Consider the following 24,250-nt stretch of genomic DNA (forward strand, 5'->3'; position numbering starts at 1 on the left):
ACCTGCCCCCAGAGAAAAACTGCTCTGGTCTCCTAGCAACGAAGGCGCGAGAAGCTGTCTCGTGCTCACCCCTTCTTCGAGTTTCTTTCTTTCCTTATTCAATTTGTATAGCCGCCCATCTCACCACATGACCCTGGGCGGCGAACAAAGTTAAAAAGAAAATAGAAACAATTACAGTACAAAAATTAAAATACAATAACACAAAAATTAGAATACAAGTTCACACACCGCCTTTCGCGGCAACCTCTGGGGAAGACTAGGGCTTGTCTCTCTGGGCTGTCCACATTTAGACGAGCGCTAGATGGCTGGAAAGAGATATAGGAAAACCCCATCTCTTTGCTGCCTTCTAGAGATCGTCCGGATTTCTGCAGTATGGTAACCCTAGGGGTTGCTAGTGGCACCCGTAGAAAAAGGCAGAGGTACCACACTTCAGTTGTAAGAAAGATGGGATAAGGCTGCCTCACCATAGATCAATATTTCTCAACCTCAGCAACTTTAAGAGGTGTGGACTTCAATTCCCAGAATTCCCCAGCCAGTGGCTGGCTGGGGAATTCTGGGAGTTGAAGTCCACACCTCTTGAAGTTGCTGAGGTTGAGAAACACCGCATAGATGTTGCTAAGGAGGCACTGCCAGTCCTTGGGTGGGTACCGACACCCATAAGGAATCCTTACAAATTCTCTTTCCGAGCTGCTGCTAAGTAACTGAATCTCCCGGCTAAGCTTTGGGAAAAGCCTTTCGCACACTACTAAAGAGAAACCCACACATATCCCCGGCCCTTGCTAAGCCGGTCCTATGGCTGCCTCCCTTTGGTTGCTAAGTACGGTAAATGCAAGGGATTGCTATGGTGATTCTTGCCCCCTCCTCCCCCCCCCATACTAGTTGCACACCGTTGCCATGGAGATTCTGAAACTGTAGCTGTCACAGGCACCCTCCCCAGTCTCGGTCATTTCTAGGCAGACTGAAATTCATCTTTGGGCTTCGGGGCGATTGTGTTGCTGGGACCCCAATTCTTCCTCAATCATGCCTGGAGGTAAGTCCTCTTCTTTAAAGGGGTCTTAAAAGTTCAAGGTGTTGGAAAGTAGTTAGTAGAGAGCTGAACTAATGCCATTTTAGAGAGGAAGTTAGCATTTCACCATTGTAGAGGAGCAAAAGGGTCACATAGATAGAAAGAAAGGGATAAGAAGAAAGCAAATAAGGCTTGCCAATTAGAAAGTGAGAAATCAGGCTATGCCTTATTAGGAAAGTAAAACTTGAGAATTTTAGAATTAGGCACAAACTAGTTGTTTATATCTACGGTGATCATATTTTCTTGGAAAAAATAAAGGACAAACCTGAAAAAGGGGCAAATCTGAAAGAGATTTATAAGGATAAAAAAAATGTTTATAACTTTGCTTTACAAGGAAAATGCAAGAGCAAAACCAAGAAAACAAATAATTAAATTAGATAAATCTAAAGGTCAGCTTCCTAAAATAAAAGACTGTCCTTTATATTAAAAGATGTATGGTCACTGTATTTATACCTCACTATAAAAGAGTGTTGTGCCCTTGGCGTGGGGCTAGCTGCAGTCGATGCTCTTGCCTTGTGTGTTAAATAAACGTTTGAACTCTGGATCATGGTGTTTGGTGTTTTGACCCAAACAAAGGACAAACCATAGGGAAGAAATTCTTCCAACGAGGGAACTCCTCTGCTAATGCCTCGTACAAGAGAGAAAAACCAAGAAGCCTTGCAGAAGGCTTGGTTCTCTGTAACATGTAGCATGTGTGAAAGATCCAAGAGCTTGAGTAGTTAAGCCAGAGATTGCTAGCATATTGTAAAGGAAATGACAGTTGTTGATCTGTCCAGTATGGCCACAGAATGGTGCTCTAAGGAACAGTTAACATTCCCCTGAAATGCTAGATCTGTGAACAATGATGCCATCTAATCACACTGTGATCTTACTACACAACAGACTTCATGAGAGGACCCACACAAACCCCATATGGCTGAGGTTCCACTTGAGAGGGGGTTGTTAAGCTTCAAGACTAAAAAAGATTGCCCAATCCAGATCGTTTGTTTGTTTCATGGATTTATAAGGCTGTCTAACTCAAAGTGATTCAGGGTGGCATACAACAAAAACAACAATAATATAGAAAAATAACCATTTAGCCATATTATCACTGAATAGTACATATATGGTTGCAAACTTCAATCACCAGCTTAGAAATCCAAATGGATCACATTAAATTCCAAGTAAGAAAAGGAAGCTTCAGTTCATTTAACACTTCTTTAATGATTACAGTAAAAATACCTGCTTTTGATTAGGAAATTATATGCAAACATTATTATGCAAGTCATATAAGTTCCAGGCTGCTTCTCTGTGCCAATTCCCATCCAAAAAGAAAATCAAGGCTGCACAGTGGCTCCACTAATTTAAAATTTCTACATTCATTAATCTAAACCCCAGAAAACTTCAGCCACCAAACTGAAAAATGTATACTGGTGATACAGTCACCCTTCCCACAATTTAGAGAAGCCAGAGTCTGCAAGCCCTTGCATTATATCATGTAGAGCAGTGTTTTTCAAACTTAGCATCTTTTACATGTGCGGACTTCAACTCCCAGAATTCTGCAGCCAGTGGAATCTTTAAGTTTTGGTATCTTGGCATCTTAAAGTTGCCAAGTTTGAAAAATACTGAGCAGAGGAAAGATTTGTAATCAAATATCCTAAGACAAAAGTAATGGTCTTCACCAAAAGGCTTGACAGCTGAACTCACTGTTGGAAAATAAATAATACCTTCAATATAGGCCTTAATTAGTTAGGAATTACTTTTCCATTCTCCATCATGTGGTGCAAACAATAGAAACCTGGTTCTAATCACGCTGATAAGACTGCTCATTGCAGTTTTGTATTTTGCAGACAGCAGAGGCAGTAACCATGTACCCATAGCCATTAATATCCTTAGATTTACCTCTCAAACATAATATCTAATGGAGCAGTCAAATGAGCATTTTAAAAATCCTTTCCGAATGACTCAGAATGTTCCCCATTCTTTGTTATAATTGGAATCTGGACTTAACTTCCTCAGGGTTTTGTATGAGGCTTTGTCACCTTAGATTTGGAGATCTTCATGGATAGTTCTTAGATTTTAGATAATACTGCTTCTCAGTTTAATACTTAATTTCAACAGAGCTTGAGGAAGCCAATCCAATGCAGAACTGAACCAATGAGCCTTTGATATTAACTTTCACAGTGGTCAGAATACTATTCCCCACTAAATGAGGAATAGTCCGTAATTATATTCACTAATTATTCAATGAGTATCTTGAGTATATCACATCAAAAAGTTTTCTCCCTGAACTCCCATGCTGACAGAGGGGAGATAGACAATGTTCCTATTTACTGAGGAACATTTAGTCTGTTATTCATGTTATAACACCCCTGACGTTAAACTGTTCTGGCTGGTCCTCTGAGAAAATTTGCTTTTGATTTATGTGACTGCTAAAATATCCAGAAAGGTAGTCGGGTTTTGTGCAATTGCTAATGAGAGACTAAGAGTTTAGTCTCTAAACATCCTATAGATGTTTATTACCCTCATGGCATGGATAAATCAAATTAGTCATTTCTGCTTATTGTTTTTTTATTTTCTTTTACATTTTATTGTTTTCACTTTTCTGTGTTTTCTTTTCTGGAATCATATTTATTGACTTTTTGGAATCATATCTTTTTCCGTTGTTTGGTAAATAAATCAAATTACTCATCCACTTACATACTTCCTGTAAGATTTATCTCTTCAAGTGGACTGATTAAAATCAGTGGATCTACGTTAATCACAATTAATTTGTCCCATTCATTTCAGGGGGGTTAAGTATAATTAAATCTGACTCTTATTAAAGGTAATCATGTCTCAGATAGTTTTTTCCAGCACTGATTAATGACAATAACAACCAAACTTTGGCAAGTAAAGCTATACAATACAATCTATAAGCAGAGTTGTAATCAGCGAACAAGATTCTATACAAAATTAAGAATCTTCCTCTTCCTCCTAATGGCCTTCTGGAAATATGTTCTTTTATTTCCTTTGAGAGTTCTTTTCCTATAAGATCTTCCTTACAAACCTTCACTGTCAGAAACAACAACAACGAGGAGGGGAGGTTTGCTTTTATCATGACACACTAGCTGGTTTGCTAACTTAAACCCAGATAAACCAGAATCCTTGTCTACTTACCTTCAGCAAATTTACAAGGATCCCCCACTGGAGGAGTGTGCTTGACAAAATCTCTCATTGTCCAGAGGAATGTGCCAGTGCAGAAAGAGGACCCAGAGAAGATGTGAGTATTCCTACTGTTTAAATTGATATCAAAGTTTCTTTCAGGTGCTAATAATACTTTGTGGGGAGGGGGGGAGGGGGGAAAGGAGAACAGGAATAATGATTCTGGTTGAAAAACATCTCTCCAATTCCAGATCTGAAGCCTTGACTTCTCTACAAGTCCTACGGCTAGATAGGGAGAGAATTAGCTGCATTGCCAACCTGCCAGATTTAAAACAGGTCCACAGCATCTATTTACAACAGGTAACATACTCTGCCACATTCTTTGTTATTGAATACAGCACTGTCTTTGAAAGGCAATGTTCTTGCTTTTGGCATTTGAGGCACGTACCTCCACTGTGTACCACTAGCTGCCTCCCAACTCCTTTTGACAAAAATTACAGAACTTATATTGGGTGGGGATGATAGGAATTGTCCAACACGGTTGGAGGCACCAGGTTAGAGAAGGCTGATTTAGAATATTTCAGACTTCAAGATTGGGCCTAAAAGTGTTTATGTGCTCAGAGTTTGTCTGTTTCCTTTTTTTGTTGGACTGTTGAAGATATACACAAAACAATATTTGCTTAGCAGAATTCATACAGGAGGAATCCAGATTTCTTGGCAGGGTGAATTAGAATTTGCTTTGGTGCTGATCTTATTTTTATTTTTAAATCAAATTCTTAATCTTCATGGTAATATTTATCTATTACCATGAAGGGCAAAATGTTTTACTTGGATGCAGGTTGGGTAGAGTCATTCCAAAATAAAGATAGTCTGCCATTTTTAATAATACCTCCTACAATGTTTTATGTATATAACAGTACAACTCAGGAAAACAGGCAGCAGAAATGTCCACAAACATACATGTTCATCTTTCCTACTATTTCTGGTGTTTGGGATGATAGTGCTGTTGCTTATATAGTCAAAACAGTACTACTCAGAAGGTATCTCAAAGATTGCACAAAGACCTAACATTTGTAGTAAACAGCAGCTAGGAGAAAGACTCCTTTTCCAAAGTCTACTCAGAGCAAAGCATATATATTTGTATACAGTAAATGAAACTTTCCCAATGCTCTTCCTGCATTTCATAACATGTTGAGACTTGTGCTGATTTCATTTTTAGAATCAAATAGAGAAAATTGAAAACTTAAGTGGCTTTCCAAACTTGAAGTAAGTGGTATTTCTCATTTTTCTTACATGATTTAAATGATCAGAAAGGGAAAAAATTACAAAATCATCCTTAGTTTGTATAGAAATGAAAGAATTCCGTGTGTCAAATTAAGTCCAAATGGTTGTGATAAAATATGATAAAATACATACACTGAACAATAACAATTACATATTTTGTTATTATCACATATACTGTAAAATGTAACTATGGCTGGGTTCACATATCTCAGAGACCTGCTTTTCTTAACAGCTGGTTAGCTGATCCATTTCCTGTGGAACAGTTTTAGAAAACTAATTTGCAGCTAAATCACTGAGAGGGTATAGTGTGCGTGTTTGTGTGTGTAACTTGAACTACAGTGGGCTTCAGTGCCAAAAAGTAGCCCACCCTTCTCTAGGCTTGTTTATCTCAAGGATAAGCCTGTATTGGTGTGTAATGCTACAGGTGGGGTCACCCCTAAATTAAAAGTATTCAGTACAGAAAACTAGCATGGTTAGAAAGCTGGGAACCTTATTTTTGGTTTGCTAGTTTTTTACATGAATGAGATGCATTTATCACTTCAGTGAGAACTAGGCCAATTTTAAAGACAGAGGGATTCAGTAATGAGAATCAAAAACTTCTAGTTGATTTCCAGCCCAGACAGGTAATGAAAGGAAGCTGATAGCACCTGGCTTTGAGAGTTGGATTGCAACTCTATCTGCTGGTGAGAAGTAGATTGCATGCTTTATGATGTCATTGCTCATTAGTGCATCATGGCTTCAGTATATTTCCCTTTTTCTGAAAGGCAGTGTCTTACTATTGTTTTAGTCTTAAGGGTTTTACATCTTCAATGTCTTGCCTTCTCACATGCTTCCAGGTTTCTATCATTAGCTGGGAATTACATCAGCAGAGTGGAAAACCTCCAGTCTCTCCTCAAGTTGAAGTTTCTGGATCTTTCACAGAATTGCATTGATATTCTAGAGATAGGTTAGTGTAACTATTCCTCTATTCATCTCTATCATCTATACCAGCCATCCTCAGTGTGGTTCCTTCCTGATATGTTGGGACTACAACTATAGCTGTCAATAACCATTATCATCAACCATCAGGGAATTATGAGTTGTACCCTCTACAGTTAGAGAAATTGGATCAAGCAATGCTGACCTATACTTATATTCTCCCATGACCTACACTATAGAACACTATATTATTGAAATTCAGCCCTTCACTTTGACTTAAAAAAAAATTATCCTGCCTTTATTATTTTTATAAATAACTCAAGGTGGTGAACTTGTATCTAATACTCCTTCCTCCTCCTATTTTTCCCACAACAACCACCCTGTGAGGTGAGTTGGGCTTTTTTGTAAGACTAAACCAGATTTGTCAAGAATTTATTTAGCAATTCGATTAATAAAATACTAAAATAGTTGTATTTTACGCTTGATAAGTAATGCTTCATGAAATCATGAACCAGCTTCCTGCATCTCCAAAAAACCCTACATCAATCTGTATTTATTTACACTCTCACCAGCTTCCCTGTTTCTACCTTCTGGCCTATATAGATGAGCTGCCTCTGAACCTTGCAATCCTTGACCTGACTGGAAATAAATGTGTGAATCAAAAAGGCTACAGGTAAAACCAGGAAAACAAATCATACTGATTCATAATAACGTATCCTGTAATTACATTTTCTAGCTTCTTGTTCTTCAAGCTGAACTTGGAACTTCCTTAATCCCTGCCAGCGTAAGAACTGGAACAACATCTCTGGAGGGGATTAGGTTGGGGAAGGTAGTACCCCATCACCAAGGCTGCCCCACATATAAATGTGCAACATCATGGAATATGGCAAAAGACATTAGGAAATAGGGTTGCTCTGAATCAACTGAGAATATGGGGAAATGAGGCAGTACTTTCTGGGCCAGACAGTGTAACTTACAGCATCTCTTCCATTTAAAACAAAACAAAACTGAATTGTTGAATGTAAAAGATTTTGCCTCCTGCTTTGATTAATCATCAAAGAGCAGGGCATGGAGATGAACTTTTTAATTTGATCCCAACTTCCTCAGCCATGTATTTCCATTTCTAGGGAGTGTGTGTTGGCGGCCTTGCCCCATCTGATAGCACTGGATAGCAAAGGCATTCCTAAACAGGAAGCCACAGTCCAAAACAATGAAGAGGAGGAGAACAGCTCAGAAGAAAGTGACCATGAGGACTATCCAGAGCTCGCTCAGCCACCAAGCACAGAAAAAGGTATTCCAACTTGCACGGCCAGCTTTTGGACATTACAAAAATGTGGAAGCAAAGACTTTCAGGTTCTGCGATGAAAAAAAAAGACTATTGAAAAGAAGTATCATGAAAGGCATCAAGAGATTCAGATTCCCTTGATGTTTCCTAATAATCTTAGGGTCACTAACTTACCTCACAAAAACACTGGGATGATAAAAGAGAGGGAAAATCATGGACACTGGTTGAAAGCCACAATATACATGCAATAAATATTATGCACAGTAAAAAATTATAACCATTATACATATTGTCCTCATTATTCTCAATTGTAATGACATTTATCTTCACCAAAAAACCTCTCTTTTATTCCCAAAGTAGAGAGGAAAATACAAGGTCTGGTAGATAATCTTTGTTTAAAAACTGATAATATTAAATATGTTTTAATTATATTTACTATTAAAACTACTATTCTTAAAATAAGAGACAACAGAGATTTTGAGCAATTTCCTGGCTGAGCTGACATTTAGTCAGACTGCACTGGTTCCTCTGACAGTTGCCCTGGTTACTCTGTACATACTGGTAGCTCTGATGCAGAATTGAAATCTGTACCTTGAGCAGGCACCTTCTGGCTTACATGTATCCATGTTAACAAAAGTAATTTGCAGCATTCTCCAATTCTGCAACGTCTATGCAAATTTGCTGAGAACAGCTAGGTAATTTTTTTCTGAATGAACTATGGCAACCACAACTTTGTCCTCATGCTCTTCTTTTGCTAGACTTCTTTGTTGATCTCCATAATGAATTCAGTAGTCGCTCAGCCTGGCGGAAAGAGAGAGCAATGAGGGAACACGAAGCCCGTCTGGAAGAGCTGAGGCAGCGGCAGAATCTGAGGCAGCTGGTGTTCGGCACCAGTGAAGGTAGACCTGAGGCCCTAAGTATACCAGAATCAAGATCCCCAGTTCTAAACAACAATCTGCCTCAAAATGAGTGCCACACTGCTTTGAATCCATGGCAAAGAACAGTGAATCCAGCAGTTGATACAGGACTGAATACTCCAAAGGGGAAAAATGAAGGCATAACCCAGGCCCAGCTGAAAATATCAAAAGGAGAGAGATCTAGCGCAGCTACAACTACAAACAAGAACATAAAGAAATGATAATTTATTGAATCATTCTTTTAATTATACAGTTCTTTATTTTATCAAACAAATATACTTCTTTTCATTTGACAAGTATTGTCCATTTTTTAAATAAGAAATTATGAGCTGTTGGGAGAGGCAGGAGGAATATGATTGCCAGTCAGAAAACTAGAAAAATGGGTAATCTACACAGTAACTTGCAGGAAACACTTCTACTGAGAAAAAAGGGAGGGACAGGGTAGTTAATGGCAGGTTTACTCATACCGCAGAAATTTGCCCCTTTCTACTGAAATATAATGAGGTTTCCTGTGCCTTTTAATAACATCTGTAGCGCAAATGTACAGTAATGAATACTAATTTATCTTTGTGGCATCAAAAGGCCTCAAGAAAAATACCGGATTATAAAATTGTACTTAGAAATCTTTGTTAGGAAATTCTAAGCCTACTAACAAAACTTGATTAGGAACTAAAATTGTTACATATACCTAAACCCGGATGTTTGCATGTCCCTTTCAGTGGGGATTACATGAATTCGTGTCTTTCCAAATTACTCAAGTTTCATGTCTAAACTAGATGCAAATTAAAGCGCATTTAAAGCTACAGAGAGCCATAAATTCTCTGGGTTTGTCCCTAAAAAGTCTGGGATGAGATTATGTGCTTCAGTTGAGGAAGTAACTCTGTTCCAAATTTACTTGTCAGGAGGAAACTGGGGAAAAAATGAATTTGAAAATCAAGACAGCAGAAAAGTGTAATGGTCTCTTCCTGGTTCTTTGAAGTTCTGAGCTGTGTCACACTGCTCACTAAATCAGGATTTTTATATAATAGTTTGTTGAATAAACCACCATAGTTTGATACCATAGAAAGCGATATACAGCTGTGTACTATGCTAAGAGTTATACCATAATGCAGTTTGTTTCACTTTGGCATAAATATGTGAACATTGTAGTTTGTTTAACATAGTTTATGATTAACATGTATGAACTTGGCACCTTGTGCACACAAGACCAAAACATGTTGCTGTTTAGTGAAAAGCTATTTGGGGGAAACCTTTGGTTTTTTAAGGGAATTTTTAGGTTTTTCTCCCTAGTCCCATTCTTTTGCACCATGATCCCATATCCTGCAACTTCAGCAGTAGGAGTCTGATACAAGCATCATGATGTCATCACACAAATGATATAAGTAATTTGCTTAATGTGCACAATTATGTCATAATGCATGTGATGTCATTCCTCTGCTTGTCCCCTGCAGACTCCCATGGCCTCAGCCTCCCCAAACTGATAAATGCATTTCTAGCCCTTGGTTTTATGGATCCCCAGATGTCACACAGATTATTCATATGAATTCCAAAAGCTAATTCAGTTTAGTGGACAAATCCCAAGGAAGTCCCACATAACTACAACTAAATGCTTCTATTGGTTTGTCTATAGAGATGTTCTATTTTTAGTCATTATATCGGATCTCTCTCTTTAGCTTTTTTACCTTAACCCACTTTTTAATGATAACACAATCCCAAAGCAGGGATACAAAAAAACCCTACCACTTTATGAGCAATTAATAAAACTTAGGTTACAATAAAAATCTTAAAATTCCCAAATTTTTAAACCCATAAAATAATTAAAACATATCACACCAGACAGAAATCCTGTGATCATGCCAGTGGCTGTAATTTCCAGAACTTGATACATAATCACAATCTAAGGGCGTTACCACTATTGTTTTCATTCCCCCACCCCACCCCACAAGAAATATAAATGCAGTAAGTAATTTTTTCCTCAAATAACCACAGGGCCAGAGGACTGGAAGATAACCAAATGTGTCACCAATTTTTAAAAGGGACCCAGGGGAGATCCCATAAATTATAAGTCTGACACATATCTGTTCCAGGCAAAATGGTAATTAAAGAAAAATAATTAAGCAGTAAATAATTTGACACAGTGGAAAAAATCTTGCTGAAGGAAAATCTGCACAGATTCCACATAGATAAATCCTGTTTCACCAACCTTCTACAGTTGACAGTTTCAGTAGCACTTATGAAAGGCTGAATCAATTTAACAGGCAAGGGATAAGAGGATCTGCCCTTTTATGGATTGCAAACTAAAAAGACAGAAAGGAATGAGTAGGAAAAAATGGGCAGTCGAGTTCCTCAAGGATCTGTGTTGGGATTGGTGCTTTTTAAGTTGCTTATGAATGAATTATCTTGAGTTAGGGGTAAACAGCTGACTTGAAATGCTGAGAACTAGGAACAGAAGTTGATGCCTCACCTCTAGCTCTTGCAGGACATCTTGCAGGATGGAGGGAGGGAGGAAATACATTTGCATTTTGCTCAAAAGAGAAGATAGAAAATGACAAAATGCCTATCAGTTTCATCCTTGCTAATTTTTCCTCTGGGCTACTGATCAGGTAAGTGCAAATCAATAACATTTCCCTTAGAGGGCCTAAAGCTCAAGGGCAGGGAGCCATTGGAAAACAAATGTTCCTTTCAGCAGAGAAACAGAAGCTCATAAAACACAAAACAAAGAAACCATAGCTTTGCTCCAGTTTCATCTATACAGCAACCGAGAAAAGAAATAAATTCAGTACTGCTGATGTAAGACCCAGAGATTAAGATCTGCTTTTAAACAGGCTTAGAACCCTTATGTAGCTGTACCCTAAGAAGGGAAAGATTCAGTGTGTCAGTAGCACAAGGATTAAGCCCCAACCCACCTGACCATTAAGTCTCCATCATCTATACAGTTTGAGTTCTGCATCCACAGAATTGCAAAAGAGGCCAGCCAACTCCTGGGGTTTCACAGTGACAGAGCCTGTCAACACATTTTTCACACTCTCCAGAACTTGCTGCTGAAATTTCTTCATAGCCTCCTGCAGTCTCTGGCATTCAAGCTGGGAAGGAAGGAGAGGAAGGATAGTATATGAACGGAGACTATAAGACACTGTTTTTAATCACAGCATGCTGCAGGTGGACAATGAGATACAAGCAGTGGCACGTGGACAGGTTCTCTGGAAACAGCTAGTGGGCTATCCTCACACCAGGCAAGAAGGCTTTGTACCTGTGGATTGGCTGTTGCAACCAAAATATCAGATTGCTTATGCCAGAATAAATTTGTTAGTCCTGAAAGTGACTGTGAAGAAGACTGAATATATCCCACTGGGACTCCCAACTTCTTTGCTACCACAACTCTCCAAGCTATTTGAAGCACAATATCACAAACACAGATGGAATCGTGAAAGGTCAAAGCTCAATGCTAGTTCTACAAAGCATGATGCAATTACAGAATGCCGATCCAGCCTCTGCTTAAATCCAGCCAGTAGAGGAGCATTCCAGGGCCCATCTGTTCCACAACCCAACAGCTCTCGCCTTTTAAGATTTAGCTAACGTTTGAATTCCTGCCAATTCTATCCATAGCGGCCTCTATGGGAGGTAAAGCCAGACAGTTTAAAACTGTGAGGGCTGCACAAAACACATGGGAGTTCACCTGATTACAATCCATGACTTCCAAGGCTAACTGATGTTGCTTGTAGAGATCGTGCCGACGGTCCACTCGGCTTTGAAATCTTGGAGTGTCCCTAATGGGGTCTTTTTCACCAAAACTTGGTGATTTCACCTGAGGGAAGGAAGTAACATTGGGAACAAAGATAAACGGTTTGAAGATAGACCTGCCAAGAAGAGAAAAAGGAAGTCCATTAGGTGCAATATTCAAAAGTCAGGCACTCTTATTAATTTAATTTAAAATTTTAAAATCCCTAAAGCATGAACAGGAAGCAAGGGCAGAGGGAAAAGACAATATTGCAGTGCAATACAGGCAGTCCTTGGGTTGTGCATGAGTAGAGTTATGTAACCTAAACCTTACATGAAAGGTGCAAAAAAGTAGTTGCTCTTTTTCACATATGTGCAGCATGCAATCTGAAGTACAGAAAAAAATGGCTTAAGGCTAAAAAAGGTGAACAGCATCCACTCCTTCATCTGCCTGGTTCCTTTCAACTGAAGCCAGAAGTAATGTAGGACATGCTGCTCAAACGCGTTCAGATATATTCTGCATGTATTGAAGCTTCAAGGGGAGCTTTATGAAAAGCCAAGGTTGGCAGGAAGAGACTAGGGCTCATTCTCATGTTACTGTGAGAGCTGTTTCACAGTGATAAGAAGGTTAGGAGCCATTTCCAAAACAACTTGCAGGTGCATCAAGAGACCAGCATTCACTTCATTGCATCAAAAAATCACAAAATTAGGCTCTAGTTGCTTTAAGCTACCTATAGATATTATGTCTCATTTTAAAGTAAAAATACTTGCCCAAATTCGTGTGCTTTTTTCCCTAATAAATCTTACTAATACTCATTTCTTGGATACATTGTTTCCAGTCCTAATTGTTGCAAGACATCTGACACTAACAAAGGCACAAAGATGTCCCAGTGACTGGCTTTATATGACATGTTCTCATGACATTGTTTTTGTGTCATCCTCAGCCCACCATGGAGGTAGCTAAATATTGTTCCAGTTTTTAGGTAGCATTTTCCCTCTCCTCCTGACACAATTTTGCACACTTCATTAACGGTGTGGTTCATGATGTAATGGGAGACTGGGACTGCCCAGCTTCTTCTGGCCACTTCTGGTTGTTGGAGAACCACCACCCCTTGCCCATCCTGTTTTGGGGCACTGCCTCCTATGGACATCAGCATCTGCCTATGTAACTTCTGACCAGCACTTCCCAAAGCACTTGCTGGGTTTTTTGCAACCTCCTAATATACACAAGCTTAGCACTATTTGGAATTGTTTTTAAAACATGGATTAAAAAAACGCAGGGCTAGCTCTTTCTTGAGAGTGTGCCAGTCCTGTGCTGCATAGAAGAACAATTTAAACTGGGGCAAAAAATACAAAACAGAAACAAAACCTGGGGTCTGCCAGCTGTGTGTTGCTGGTTCTGTTACCAACAAGCCCATTAGAGGTTTTTGGCTGCCTCTATCAATAAGCTATTTCACATGGCGCTACTTTTTACTGTTTTTATTACTTATTGGGTGGGTGGGGGATACCATTTTGACTATTCCAGAGGCTAGTTCTGGGTGCTGCCAGCCACACCAACTCACCGCCATCCCCTTGCAACACTGGTTGAGGACAGAGCTTGCTCATTGCTAACTGTTTATTCCTGCTTCGCCCAGTGCCCATGGGTGCAACCTGTCAGCCAGGCTATTTTTGGACACAGGTTTAATGCGCATTCAGAAAGGTGTAAACCCAACATTCACAAATAGCCAGATAGATAACAGGTACAAAACACCTCCATGCCTGCAATCTGTTAGTTGGGCAAATCAGTTGGTGGCCACAGTAGCTATACTAAGTACTTGACTATGCTCGCCCATCCCCACCCCACCCCACCCCATGTTAAACAGAAGGACTGTTGTTCCCACTAGCTGGTGACATGGGGTGGGAGGGGAACAAAGCCAGTGGAATCCGCCAATCACTTTCCTTAATTTGTGCCACATTAAAACAGAAGAAAGAGCCCCACTTGTTAGCTTCACTACCAAGACAGAAAAATAATCTGCAGTGATGGCAACACAATTTATGCTGGCATACTGTTCTGCCATCTCATGAATGGGAGGAAAGTCTGGCTTTGCCCTACGTATGCACATTTGAGACTCATTAAACAGAACTGCTGCTCACCTAGAAGGGTCCGGGGTAGCAGTGAAAAAATGGATGCAAGGTAGGAGGGGATCTTGAGGGAGGATGGATACCATACTTCCTGTGGTGCAGAAACCTTCAGAATCAACACAGATCCCACTGGCTTTGTCCCTTAAGATGGTCATAATTGTCTCAGCAGTAATCTGGCCTACAATGACAAAGAATGTTACATGAATGCCAAAGGAGAAAGAACATCAGTCATCCCATCATTTTAATTTTTTAATATTTTTAAAGGTGCTAGAATTCATATGTACCTGAAAAGAAGGTACCACTAGTAAAGGCACCATGGTAGATTTAGGGAACAATTAATGAAGGCATAGAGTAAGGTAGATAGATGTGATGGATGGGGCACAATTTGCAAATAAACCTCCAGCTGCAATGGACTTCAAATGATGTCCAAACATTCAATTCCCAGGATTCCCAGTCATAGTAGCCAATACTGAAAACTGAAGTTGGAGGGCACAAATTAGGAAAGACTGCCATGCACTATCCCAGTCCAGCACATTCCTGCTGAACTGGGATTGGGAGAATTAGGTGGTGCTAAAGCACCTTTCCACCAATGCGGTGCCCATCAGATGTGTTGGACTTCAACTCCCAGAATTGGTCGTGCTGGGAATTTTGAGAGTTGAAATCCCACGTATCTGGAGAGCACCAAGTTCAGAAGGCTGCCTTAGAGCCACTGAGACCGATTCAGTCAGTATTCCTGGAGTTGAAGTTCAAACCACTGGAGGGCACAAGCTTGGGGAAAATTGCTTGAAGGAATCCCTAAGCAGCAGGACCCCATTCCTTCAGATCCCCATTTCCATATGAGCTTGACTTCCAATGCTCTTCCCTTCACATCTTCTGAAAGCGCACCTGAGTGTTGGTGTAGCAGCTGCTGGCCAGCACAATACCGAGCTTTGGCTGCCTCCATGCGGATGGGCTGATGGATGAGCGAAAACACTTCTGTGAAATTGAACTCTCCTTGACCGTTCCACCATCCTTGCTTTTGAGCATGTTGTCTTAGACCCACATGTTCACTGGTAATGTCAGTACCAATAGTTAGCTGGTTGGAAATATTCCGGGCACCTTCTGTGTGGTTGGAGGAAAAACAAAACTGTTTACTAAAGTGGTGGAATTGGGTCTACTGCTGGCACAGCCTTCCCCTATATGGTAAGTTGTAGTAGGCTTCCTTTCAGAAGAGGCATTCTCTCTTCTCTCTCATCTCACACAGAAGGAATGTCTCTTCTAGAGCAGAACTCCAATATCTAAAGTTTTATAACTATTGGGAAGAAAGAATAAATAACTCTTAACAATCTGCTTAAATCACTTTGTTAGCTAAGTTAGTTTGAGATAGTCTGCCCTATTATATAAAATTTTAAGCCTATGTATTCAGAATTAAGTCTGAGTTTAATGGGTCCGTAACATTAAGCAAGATTTGATTCAGATGCCAGTCATGTCCTATGTTTACAGTATTGGCTGGTTTTTCTACTGCCATTATACATTTATCATTAGCCTCATTTGGAATAAATGCCATTTCTCTGATCGTACAGATCAGCAACTTGTAAAGCTAATGAGAGTTGGACTCCAGTAACATCTTGGCTTAAAGCCTAAATAAATGACTAAGCAGCTTATATGGGTAGGAAGAGTTGCTCTCTTAGATTCTACCAGGAACCCACTTTGAAATCTCAGGTTCTATAGCACTGAAAGGCCCCAAATAAAATATATTTACAGTCAGGTCCAGAAATATTGGGACATCGACACAATTCTAACATCTTTGGCTCTATACACCACCACAATGGATTTGGAATGAAACAAACACAATGTGCTTTAACTGCAGACTGTCAGCTTTAATTTGAGGGTATGTACATCCAACTCAGGTGAACGGTGTAAGAATTACAACAGTTTGCATATGTGCCTCCCACTTGGTAAGGGACCAAAAGTAATGGGACAGAATAATCATCATACATCAAACTTTCCCTTTTCAATACTTGGTTGCAAATCCATTGCAGTCAATCACAGCCTGAAGTCTGGAATGCATAGACATCACCAGACGCTGGGTTTCATCCCTGGTGATGCTCTGCCAGGCCTCTACTGCAATTGTCTTCAGTTCCTGCTTGTTCTTGGGGCATTTTCCCTTCAGTTTTGTCTTCAGCAAGTGAAATGCATGCTCAATGGGATTCAGGTCAGGTGATTGACTTGGCCATTGCATAACATTCCACTTCCGTCCCTTCAAACACTCTTTGGTTGCTTTTGCAGTATGCTTTGGGTCATTGTCCATCTGTACTGTGAAGCGCCATCCAATGAGTTCTGCAGCATTTGGCTGAATGTGAGCAGATAATATTGCCCGAAACACTGCAGAATTCATCCTGCTGCTTTTGTCAGCAGTCACATCATCAATAAATACAAGAGAACCAGTTCCATTGGCAGCCATACATGCCCACGCAATGACACTACCACCACCATGCTTCACTGATGAGGTGGTATGCTTAGGATCATGAGCAGTTCCTTTCCTTCTCCATACTCTTCTCTTCCCATCACTCTGGTACAAGTTGATCTTGGTCTCATCTGTCCATAGGATGTTGTTCCAGAACTGTGAAGGCTTTTTTAGATGTCGTTTGGCAAACTCTAATCTGGCCTTCCTGTTTTTGAGGCTCACCAGTGGTTTACATCTTGTGGTGAACCCTCTGTATTCACTCTGGTGAAGTCTTCTTTTGATTGTTGACTTTGACACACATACACCTACCTCCTGGAGAGTGTTCTTGATCTGGCCAACTGTTGTGAAGGGTGTTTTCTTCACCAGGGAACGAATTCTTCGGTCATCCACCACAGTTGTTTTCCGTTGTCTCCCGGGTCTTTTGGTGTTGCTGAGCTCACCGGTGCGTTCCTTCTTTTTGAGAATGTTCCAAACAGTTGTTTTGGCCACACCTAATGTTCTTGCTATCTCTCTGATGGGTTTGTTTTGTTTCTTCAGCCTAATGATGGCTTGCTTTACTGATAGTGACAGCTCTTTGGATCTCATCTTGAGAGTTGACAGCAACAGATTCCACATGCAAATAGCACATTTGAAATGAACTCTGGGCCTTTTATCTGCACATTGTAATTGGGGTACTGAGGGGATATCACACACCTGGCCATGGAACAGCTGAGAAGCCAATTGTCCCATTACTTTTGGTCCCTTACCAAGTGGGAGGCACATATGCAAACTGTTGTAATTCCTACACCGTTCACCTGAGTTGGATGTACATACCCTCAAATTAAAGCTGACAGTCTGCAGTTAATGCACATTGTGTTTGTTTCATTCCAAATCCATTGTGGTGGTGTATAGAGCCAAAGATGTTAGAATTGTGTCGATGTCCCAATATTTCTGGACCTGACTGTATATTTTATTGAATATACATATGGAGAAAAATACTTATGGAGAAAATAAATCAATTTGTTCTATCTGATGCTAATCCTTGAAAGAGAATTCTTATAAAATATGGGAATCTCCCAGGGAAGATTCAACACATGGCACCCTTTATAGTCAAAGGAGGAAACAACTGACAAAGAGACAGGGTTCTTAATTTATCTTTATGGTAGCTTGCCAGACATCTCATGCAAACATGTTTTCAACTGAGGGTAACTTTTTGCTGGGTGGGGTAACTTGGAGAGGATCAAAGTAGAGTGAGGATAAGAAATAGATGGATGACATCCCGTACATGGCCAAGGCAGGTTTTTTCATTGTGTATGTGTGTGTGGGTGTGTGTGTGAAGGGTATTTGGATTTTCCCTTAAGTTTTAAACAATATTAAGTAATTTTACTTCTTGAAATGCAGGAAGTCACGATACAAATTTGGCAACTGTGCTGAGGACTGTTTGCAATACTGTCAGACTGAGCCCTGGGACTGCAAAAGCAGGGCTCTGCATGACACTCACTTTTCAAGTTGCTTGCTAAGGTTTTTAATGGCCCCATGGCCTGGGAAGAACTTTTTATCCTAGAACAGGTAGTCCTTGCTTAACGACCATTCATTTAACGGCAGTTCGAAATTATGACGGCCTTGGAAAGGGTGCTTTATGGCCTGTAAAGCACTTCTGGCCATTGTAAAATGTCACGGTGCCCCCCCTCCACAGTCACATGGCCGCATCTCGGGCACTTGGCAACCAGCTCACATTTATGCTGGTTCCCAAGTGCCCTGCAATCATGTGATTGCCATTTGTAATCTTTTCTGCCGGCTTCCCCATTGGAAGCCGGCAGGGAAAGTTGCAAGTGGGGGCTTCAAATCTTCAGGATTTGAGGTCCACAATCGCCCAATTGACGTTTCCGCTCCCATTTCAGCAGTGGGCAGTTATGGACCTCAAATCTTCAGGTGCTCCATTCACCACCAAGAGAGGGGAGGGGAAAGAGGACAGAGCAAAAGAGCACATTTCTGTTTTAAAATGGACTGTTCTAACCTTACTGGAAATGTTCCACACTCAAAACAGCTGTACAGTTCAAGATCAAACCATGTGCTCCAAGCTCAAAATGGAGCTGTTTAGGGTTCAGATCACTTCTAGTAAGGTTAGAACAAGATTAGGACACTTCTGAAAGGTTGAAATGCCACATTTTGAACTCAAAACCCTTTATACCCTTCTAATAATTCATGTTATATCCTTTATTTAAAAAACAAGTAAATCAAATGCCCACCTTGGGTTCTCTGAGCTACCCAAAACCGCCCGGCTGTTTCCAACACCCAGGCTTCAGTACGGTCCACCAGGAGGAAGGTGTTATGGTAGACAAAAGGAGTTGGCGCCTCCTTGCAGCTGCCCCCTTGACCATAACTTTCCAGAAGGGAGGTTATGACTCGGACTGCTTCACCAGCACTGCTGCCCCTCTCCAGACCCAGTCTGAAATGCAGCACTTCATTGTTATTCATTTTTCAAGCATGTTTAGCAACTGCTTAATTAATATATTAATTAACATTTTTAAAAGGCACCCTATTATTTCAGTGTATGTAATAAAGGGTCTTTTGCGGGGAAGGAGGAAGATAGGGGCAGGACAGGATGGCAGTGGGATATAAATTTGATCAATAAATAAAGACAGCACCAGTATTTTAATTTTTTCTTAGCTTCTCTGGTTGTGAAATAGAGAGCATTCCCTACGTTCTGTAGCAACCCACTACATCTTAAAATACTTTCCAAAGCCCATTTGGCTTTAGTCAGACTAGAGTCTCCTTCAAGTTGAAGTTAGCTGTTGGTGACATCATGGAAACATTCATATGGTTTCCTGACAAGTTTGCTCTGCCTTCTCTCTTGATTTTTAAAAAATTTCCCAGCCCAGCATACAGCCTTAGGATTTCTTAGTGGCCTCTCATCTGAGTACTCATCAAGGCTGATTCTACTTCAGTTTGGAGAAACTCAGCTAAGTTTGGCTAGTTGCTAGTTTAAAATTAATTAAGGAAATTTGTATGGGTGCCCAACTGGCATAAATGCAACTCTGGGCAGTTACATATCAGTTACAATTAAAATTACAACAATTAACAGAGAGCCAGCTTGGTGTAGTGGTTAAGATGCTGACCTAGAAACCAGGAGATTGTAAGTTCGAGGCCTCCCTTAGGCATGAAATCTGGCTGGGTGACTTTGGGCAGGTCACTCTTTCTCAGATCAACCCACCTCAGAGGGTTGTTGGGGAAAATAGGAGGCAGGAGTATTAGGTATGTCACTGCCTTGAATTATATACAGTATATAAAAATGATGGGATAAAAATATCTTCCTCATCATCCTCCTCAACAATCAGGACCTCTCAATATACACTACACCACATGAGGCAGGATCACCTGTCACCCTGGCCTTTCTAAAAGCCAACAGGTTGGGGAGATCATTCCAGAGAGCAGGTGCTGCAACAGAAAAGGCATACCTCCTAAGTCCCATCAGGTGACATTGCTTCAAGGAAGGGATCTGAAATGCGCCTCTTCTATTAAAGCATGTGGGATGGTGTCAGCCCACAGACGGGCAGAAATAATTGGAGGAAGGTGATCCTGCAAATAACCTGGTCTTATGCCTTGTAAAGCTTTACAGGTCCACATCTTGAATTGCACCTGGAAACCTACAGGGACCAGCTGACAAGCAGTGATATTACATGGATGTACTGAACTGCACCCACAGCTATCCACATCCTGCATTCTGGGCCAACTGCAGCTTCCAGATGATCTTCAAGGGCAGCCCATGTAGAGGGTGTTGCAATAGTCCAACTGAGAGGTGATTAAAGTATGAGTGATCTCAAGCAAGGCCTCCCAATCCAGGAACACAGGGAGGTGCTTGTCCCGGGCACAAGGTTAAAGAAAAATTATACATTTTAAAATCAAACTTTAAAGGGAGGGAACCAGCCAAATTTTGTAGTCTGTTCCAGGTCCCCTGAAAACCTCAGTTCTCAATGCATGACGCAGGCATGAACAGATCAATGCCTTCTGGTATGCAGGATTGTATTTGGCAATTATAACTGTATTGCTGGCCTGCCCCCCCACGCCCTTGCCCCAATCTTTTAGGGTTGGTGCACACATTTAAATTTTGGAGGAAAAGTCACCAACAGCTTCACAATATGGCAGTTATGTGGATGTGATTAGTTACAAATACTTATTCTACAGGAAGGGAAAATGGCAAGGCTAGAAAATAAATAATTTGCTTCAGAGCCTGAAGGGGAGGCAAAGATGGGAAAGATACAAACTTACTCTTTTGAGCCTACAGTTCAGTCTCTGTATTCAGAAATCATGGTTGATGTATGAAGGCGGCCTTTGACAGAGCCTGTCTTCATATCAGATCAGTAATAAAGCAGTTTGAGTTTTGATGCTGACTTGATAGGAGGCCAGAAGCAAAGGCAACATTAGCACATCAGTGACAAGAGAGCATTGTGGTGAAATGCCAAAGTGGCACCGCTATAGAGAGGCAGAGAATGTGCAGGTGTTGGGTGTGGATCCTACCAGTTACACAACACATTATGTCGTTTCCTACCTGACCAGATCCATGCCCAGCAAGGCTTCCTCCTCCCCAACCGGCTCTCGACTCCACACGCCTTCGTTGCCAATGCAGACACCATGTTCATTGGCACCCATTTCAGCTCCCCACAGCCAGGCAGGCCGACTCAGGATCACTGCATGGGTCTTTTCTACCTGATCCACTTCAATATATGTACACTATGGAGAAAGACAGATTCTGCAACAAACCACATCCACCAGAACTCTGAAGATAGTTTAATTCTTGCTTTAATCTCCAAGTCTGGATGACCGCAACATGCTAAGTCAAAGCCCCATCTTAGAAAAATGCAATGACAAACTTCTACCTCAGGTCAAGAAAATCACATGGATGTATCCACATACGTCACTAAGAGTTGTGCTCAACTTGTGGGTGACTTCACTGTTTTTACATGATCAAACAAACAACTACTTACTGTGTTGTACAAATACAAGCAAAGAGCAAGAGCTGATTCTACTGGCATACTGCCCTTGGAGACAAAAATATTTATCCTTGTATCTAAATGCAGCCTTCCTATCAGGATGGGATGTGTTAACCTACAAGACTGTTCTGGATGGAGTTTGTTAATTTTTTCTTGATAGCATTTGGAATATGTTGTGCTCTTGTCTCATCTTGGAACTTCAATGCATTAACCTTAAGAAGCATTTCTATCTACGATGGATGAACTAATTACCCAGAAGTTGGTGGGCCATGCTTTTATTTGGATTCCTGTACTAAGCAAAGAGCTGACAAGGCCTAAACAACCCTTCCAACCAACCCTCTCCCCCTTCCCTGATTTCAACTCACCTGAACCTTTGTCCCTTTGGCATGAAATCTGGCTGGAAAATAGACAACCTCCTGAACTTCATCTTTTGGCCGATCTGAATTCTTGCCAAAAATGACCTCTCTGGCAGAAGAGGCTGGGGGAAGTGAGACAAAGCAGTCACAGGAGGACGGTACAGGGGAGCGGAGACTGGCCATTCTATCTGTGTAAAATTACAAAGAGAGAGTTGAACATTGCAACCTTCACATTCTGTTTTTTGAACAAAGATCTCTTTGTTTTATTTACATGACGGGAGGATCACCTCTCCTTCCATAATCAATAAAATTTTATTCAAAGCTAATTGATTGGCTCAAGATATTCAAATACCTTGTTTTGTGTTGGGAGAAGGGAACCACCACTACCAAAATAGAACAACTGACGATAGCTCTAGACTTTCCGAATGGCAGGCTGGGGATGAGATGAAGGCGACATTATGATGACGTGTCCCTCAAAAATGGTGAGTAAAATGCTTTTATGCCACAACAGGGAGAGCATGAGAATAAGCCTCTAGCTAGCCTACTGCAACTCATTCTATAGTGCTGCCTTTAAGAACAGAATGAAATGCAATCCCTAAAGATGCTCATGGGAGCCAGCTATTCCAAGAACATAGCTGCTTCCAGGCTCAATCTACAGGGGCAGATTTTACCTCTGGATGTCGAGGGGATGGAAGTCAAGTTGCTGTATCTGAGGGACCCTGGGGACCAGGCAAAGCTGCCGGAGCCTTAAGGCCTCTCGTTCATATCCAACCAAAGAATGGTCAGAATAAACAGGGCCTTTTCAGAAGTGGCTCTGTTCTTCTTGAACTCTTTCCCAAAAGCATGAATTGGCTACAATGTCCTCAACTTGTAAACCTAACTTGTTCCAAGCTGCGTTGTGGGAAAAGTTTTCAGTATGAAAGGATTTTAAAAACTGATGTTACTGGATTGTTTTATCTGTATTCTGAATTCCACATTATGGTTTTCATTACATTCCTACAGGGCTTTGAATTGAAAGACAGCAGTCAAAAAGATTATATAAATACATATGTCAATATTTCCTTTTGAACACCCTTCAAAACCACCTTTCTGAATAGGGTTTGGCACAAGCTCTTCGTTTAGTTCCTGGAATAAATGTACGTTTGTCTCCGGCCTCAATCTTTCTCCTCGATCTTTCTTGATTCTCTTGCTTAGATCCTAAAAGTCTGCTCCCTGGGCATCCTAGGCTTTGTGCACTACATCAACACCAGCAATCCCTTTGAGGTGCCTAAATCCTTCACGCGCTGTTTGCAGCAGCCAAAGCCCCCTCCTTCCATTTTGTATCCCTTCCCTTGTGGAGTCTATGCACGGATATTGCAGCGAATCCTCCTTTGCGATGCAACACACCTTGTTTTGCTTAGCAGATGCCGTACGAGGGTCTCTCCTTAAAGATACTCTGCAACGAACATCCAGCTCTCTCTTTACACTTTACCGCCCTCAGGCTGTGTTCGCACGATACACCAAGCTACCAGCTAGCCAACCACGTTTGCCTAGCGTCTTGCGCAAACTCAGGTCATGTGGTTAGCTTACGGTCCAGAGTCCCGCGAGAACGGAGGGCTCGGTTGATTTCAGGTATAGGCGTCGTGGAAGCACAGCTTTTGGACTTTCTATTTCCGTCCCCTTCCTCTTTTGCAACAAAGGAGCAATCCGCTCCGATCATCTCCTTTTGAAATGATGGTTCTTGTTTATTTGCAATTAACCTCCCCCCACCATGTCAGTGCAAACTGCTGCGGAAAAGCAGCCCAGCTTTACAGAAGTCACATCCCGTCCGCGCGCGCTCACGCCCCTTCCCCAGCGCCCAGGGCTCCACGGCCACGCTTTCTCCCGGCCCCAATTCCTCCCCAGCACTTTAAACTCACCGGCGCCTAACGCGGAACAGCCTGATGAGGCTGGTTCTCCGGAGCCTTCTGGACCTGTCACGGCCCAAGGCCCGGGCAACGAGTTAGGGAAACACTTGGCTATGTTGACCACCAAACTGAATTACCTTTGGAGCTGGCCGGAAGCTGCA

At 41.2% G+C, this 24,250-nt stretch overlaps 2 protein-coding genes across 4 annotated transcripts; one reads left to right on the forward strand and one right to left on the reverse strand.

Annotated features, from left to right (window-relative positions):
- Nucleotides 1-372: 372 nt before the first annotated feature.
- On the forward strand, nucleotides 373-8,861 carry LRRC46 (leucine rich repeat containing 46). Its single transcript, XM_088143287.1, has 8 exons — nucleotides 373-419; nucleotides 4,188-4,307; nucleotides 4,441-4,549; nucleotides 5,409-5,455; nucleotides 6,310-6,419; nucleotides 6,995-7,064; nucleotides 7,519-7,682; nucleotides 8,435-8,861. Exons 1-8 carry the CDS (start codon nucleotides 373-375, stop codon nucleotides 8,812-8,814), a joined length of 1,047 nt encoding a protein of 348 aa, XP_087999413.1. The 3' UTR covers nucleotides 8,815-8,861.
- SCRN2 (secernin 2) lies at nucleotides 8,823-24,250 on the reverse strand. Of its 3 annotated transcripts, none has more exons than XM_088143472.1 (8): nucleotides 24,227-24,250; nucleotides 22,213-22,391; nucleotides 21,406-21,587; nucleotides 19,106-19,305; nucleotides 15,317-15,532; nucleotides 14,444-14,609; nucleotides 12,270-12,450; nucleotides 8,823-11,676 (listed from the first exon to the last, which is right to left on the reverse strand). In XM_088143472.1, the coding sequence occupies exons 2-8, from the start codon at nucleotides 22,384-22,386 to the stop codon at nucleotides 11,518-11,520; spliced, it is 1,278 nt and encodes a 425-aa protein (XP_087999598.1). In that variant the 5' UTR covers nucleotides 22,387-22,391; nucleotides 24,227-24,250; the 3' UTR covers nucleotides 8,823-11,517. The 3 variants fall into 3 exon arrangements, with proteins under 3 accessions (XP_087999598.1, XP_007420209.1, XP_087999597.1); XM_007420147.4 differs by having other exon boundaries at nucleotides 24,102-24,239; XM_088143471.1 differs by lacking the exon at nucleotides 24,227-24,250 and adding an exon at nucleotides 23,590-23,732.

The sequence above is a fragment of the Python bivittatus genome, unplaced genomic scaffold, assembly GCF_059951505.1.
Source record: "Python bivittatus isolate LINGU-HERP-01145 unplaced genomic scaffold, Pbiv_v1 ctg000410_np1212, whole genome shotgun sequence".
NCBI lineage: Eukaryota > Metazoa > Chordata > Lepidosauria > Squamata > Pythonidae > Python > Python bivittatus.